Below are 3,562 nucleotides of genomic sequence, written 5' to 3' on the forward strand. Positions count from 1 at the left end.
TGTAGTTTGTACAAATAGAATATGAATGTTCTTTTCTTTTAAGGTAAACTTGCATTTAAGGCACTATTAATGATATTGATATCCAGAATTTTATTTTGACCACTTTCCACCAAACTTCACAGCAATAACAATTGATCATAATTTATAAAAGGTACACACTGTATACTCCAATCAATTTATGCAATCATGATAAAGGATCAACATTCAACTCCACATCCACCACAAAGGAGCTAAACAACTAATGTTCATAAATAAATAGCTACCAAAATTGGTCAAAACAAACATTCACATGATTAGAAAGCTTAATATAATCAAATGAGATACTGGATTTCGACCTCTAGCGCTACTACCCCCGCAATAAATAAATGAACCAAAAATAGCTTACCCAAATGACCTAATAGCCCTGGAAATATAATCTTATTTACAAATTTTGCCACTTACATAACACTGCAAGCGTTGGGATTCTCGTCGCTGAAAATTTGAGGGGCATGCAGCAACTGGGCCCCATACGGATTGTAGTGAAATTGGTCGCCAACGGCGTGACCCGGCCCGGATATAAACGGGTACGGGTACCCCGGCGGCGGAGCCTGCATCTTGTTTCCGTGCACATTCTCATCGCCACCGTCTCCACCACCGTCGCCGCCGCTCTTCCCTTTCCCATCGCCGCCGCCTTTCTCTTTCTTCTCGCCTTCATTCTTCGGCGGCACGATCGCCACGTCTCTCTTCAGCTGCTTCTGCAGCACATCAGCCAGCGCCTTCATGTCAATGGATCCGGTCACCGTCACCAGATCTTTCTGCGTGTCGATCTTCATATCCTTATAACCTGCATAAGGCCGCCGCCGTCAATTAATTAATTAATATCCGCTTTTTATTATTATTATTATTGGTGAAGAAAGTTCTAGAAATTGTGGACGGCATCTTACCTTTAGTTTTGGTGACAGTTTTGTAGATTTTGTGAATGCATCCGTCGCAGTGCAGATTCAGCTTCAGAACCGCCGTCGTCAGTGGTGGCTGTCAAAAATGGAAATGGAATTGATATCAGGAGTGTTACTATTGAGCTAAAATGCGCCGTGTAAGCGTGTGGAAAGACGAATTGACGGGACTGGAATGGAGCAGACGTGAGCACTACGTTAATCCAATGAAGAAACGTCGAAACATTTTAGAATTTGTCGCCTTCTGAAACAGTAACCAGTCGCTGCTAACGTATGCTGGCTGCCACATGAATTTCCGCTTTCACCGGAATAAATTAATCTCTACTATAAACTACACGTATTTATACAAATTCTATTCACATTAGTACGCATTAAAACGACGACGGCGACGTGACATAGGGCGAGAAACTAACGTGCGCCCCAAACGATAAAAGCACATCATATATTAAAAATTAAAATTCAAAAAAATGTGGACCACAGGCGCAATTAAGAGTATTGGCTACAAGAGCACCGTCTGCTGTTGCCGAGGGATATTCAGTTGAGAAAAAAAAAATCTAATCAAGTAAAGCTTATTCACCTCTTTTTTCTGATCGGATTTATCGTTCGATTTTTTGCCTTCGTTATCCTTTTTCTTCTCATTTTTGCCATCGCCGCCGCCGCTATCTTTGCCTTTCTCCTTCTCGCCGCCATCCTTTTTCGGTTGCGGCGAGATCAGCTCCACCTTCTTGTGCGTTTTCTGCTCGACTTTATCCCGGAGCTTCGCCGGATCCACCCTTCCAACAACCGTGATCTTCTGGCCGTCGATCGTCACAGCCTCGACGCCTGTTACACAAATTCTAACTTCTCAGTCAACTCGTAGAAAACAAATCAGAAAACACACAAACTAAGAAGATATGTACTCCTATTTGCTAATTTTACCATCAACGGAGCGAATGCACTTAATAACTTTTGAAGCGCAGCCGTCGCAGTGGAAGTCAGCTTTCAGCACGACGGTGATTCCTCCACTCTCCTTCTCCTTCTTCTACAAAATCACCAAAGAGACGACAAAGGAAATCAAACACTAAAGCCAAAAAAATTCATATATAATAGATATAAACACGTAAAGCTTAGCTACCTCTCCCATTGTGAGAAACTGGTCAAATTTGTGATTGCTAGTGTGTGAATATGATGTGAGCAAAGTGTAAAACTGAGTGGTGAAGGTGGATTTATATAGACGAGAGAGAAAAGGGTAAAGTGAGTGTGTGTGTGTGTGCGTGTAGACTATGGACCGTGTGAGTGAGTTGTCATGGGAATGTCAATTTTGTGCATTAGTACTGATACTATTAGAATTATTATAGGTTTTTTTTTATTAATTATTTATTTGACAAATAGAACTATTCTATAGTTATTGTGTACTATTTTATTGTTTATTTGCATGGAATGATATGATTTTGATGATGGGTGGATCACATTAATGTGTGTTGGGTGAGAAATGGCGTGTGAATTGGGGTAGATGGCTTCTTGGAAACTTCGAGTTATAAAGACTAGTGAGACATGGAATTTAGTCTTGTCAAGTTCTACATTATCTTCTTCTTTTTCTTTTCATTGATAAAATGTCCTTGTTTTGCATCATTAATTTTGTTAGCTAATAGCGTTGTTACACTCTCATGTGTCACATAAATTTGGGTGTGGATCTTAGTCTTTGTATATAAATGAATAATACAAAACTTTATTCTAACTCCGTCCCTAAAATGTATATTCATATTTTATTTTTATCACGTAACTCATTAATTAATACACTCAATATTATATTCTTTAGCATTTATTAAACTTGTCATTGTAGATTCCACTCTATTTCCTTCTACACACTCAACCAGTACTTTATTAGTATAATAATGAATCCTCTATTTCACTTACATACACTGAACCAATTTCTTATATCACAAGAACAAAGTATTTATTGGTCTAAAACAAATTATATTTTAAAAATGAAATAAAATAACATACTCCCTCCGTCCCACAAATAGCTTTCTTTTTGGGGATGATATGGATTTTAAGGAAAAATTGTAAGTGTGTTGATAGTGGAGAAAAAGTTTTATAATTATTATTGAAAGTTGTGAAAATGTATTATAATTAGTATATTGAGAGTGATAAAAATGAAAAGTAAGAATAAATAAGGTATTATTAGTGGAAGTGTAGTTGTCTAAAAATGAAAAGAAAAAAAGAAAAAGTTATTTAAGAGATATGCTAAAAAGAAAAAAAAGGAAGTTATTTGTGAGACGGAAGTTTTATTAACTAAAACCCTTCAAAAGAAAAATCATGGGACAGATTCAGACTCAGTGTATAGTGACATATTGAAAAAAAAAATCAGATGATTTGATATAAGATTCTCTAATAATATTTTATTTTTTGGGTGATGAGTCGGTTGAGTAGAATTTTGGACCAACAACCAATACTTATTACTTAAATACTCATTTAAAAGCGAGACAACAACTTTCATATAATCCCAAAGATGTAAGCTGCCATATTGTGATGCTCAATTTACTTCCTTGCCAAACCACACACCTGCACGCAAAAGCGTGTTAATAACCACATGCCCGCACGCAAAAGCGTGTTAATTACTTTAAAACTCATAAAGTCATTAGTATTTA

At 37.1% G+C, this 3,562-nt stretch overlaps 1 protein-coding gene across 1 annotated transcript; it reads right to left on the bottom strand.

Annotated features, from left to right (window-relative positions):
• Window positions 1–231: 231 nt before the first annotated feature.
• Window positions 232–2,231, bottom strand: LOC131000088 (heavy metal-associated isoprenylated plant protein 3). Its single transcript, XM_057925857.1, has 5 exons — window positions 2,047–2,231; window positions 1,851–1,953; window positions 1,510–1,754; window positions 924–1,011; window positions 232–823 (listed from the first exon to the last, which is right to left on the bottom strand). The coding sequence occupies exons 1-5, from the start codon at window positions 2,053–2,055 to the stop codon at window positions 438–440; spliced, it is 831 nt and encodes a 276-aa protein (XP_057781840.1). The 5' UTR covers window positions 2,056–2,231; the 3' UTR covers window positions 232–437.
• Window positions 2,232–3,562: the final 1,331 nt, after the last annotated feature.

Source organism: Salvia miltiorrhiza, chromosome 8, assembly GCF_028751815.1.
Source record: "Salvia miltiorrhiza cultivar Shanhuang (shh) chromosome 8, IMPLAD_Smil_shh, whole genome shotgun sequence".
Classification (NCBI taxonomy): Eukaryota; Viridiplantae; Streptophyta; class Magnoliopsida; order Lamiales; family Lamiaceae; genus Salvia; species Salvia miltiorrhiza.

Coding starts and splice junctions, on each gene's coding strand:
- LOC131000088 (XM_057925857.1), bottom strand. Junction 1,755..1,850: donor GTGCATTCGCTCCGTTGATG/GTAAAATTAGCA, acceptor TTTGTGTAACAG/GCGTCGAGGCTGTGACGATC. Junction 1,012..1,509: donor AATCCGATCAGAAAAAAGAG/GTGAATAAGCTT, acceptor CATTTTTGACAG/CCACCACTGACGACGGCGGT.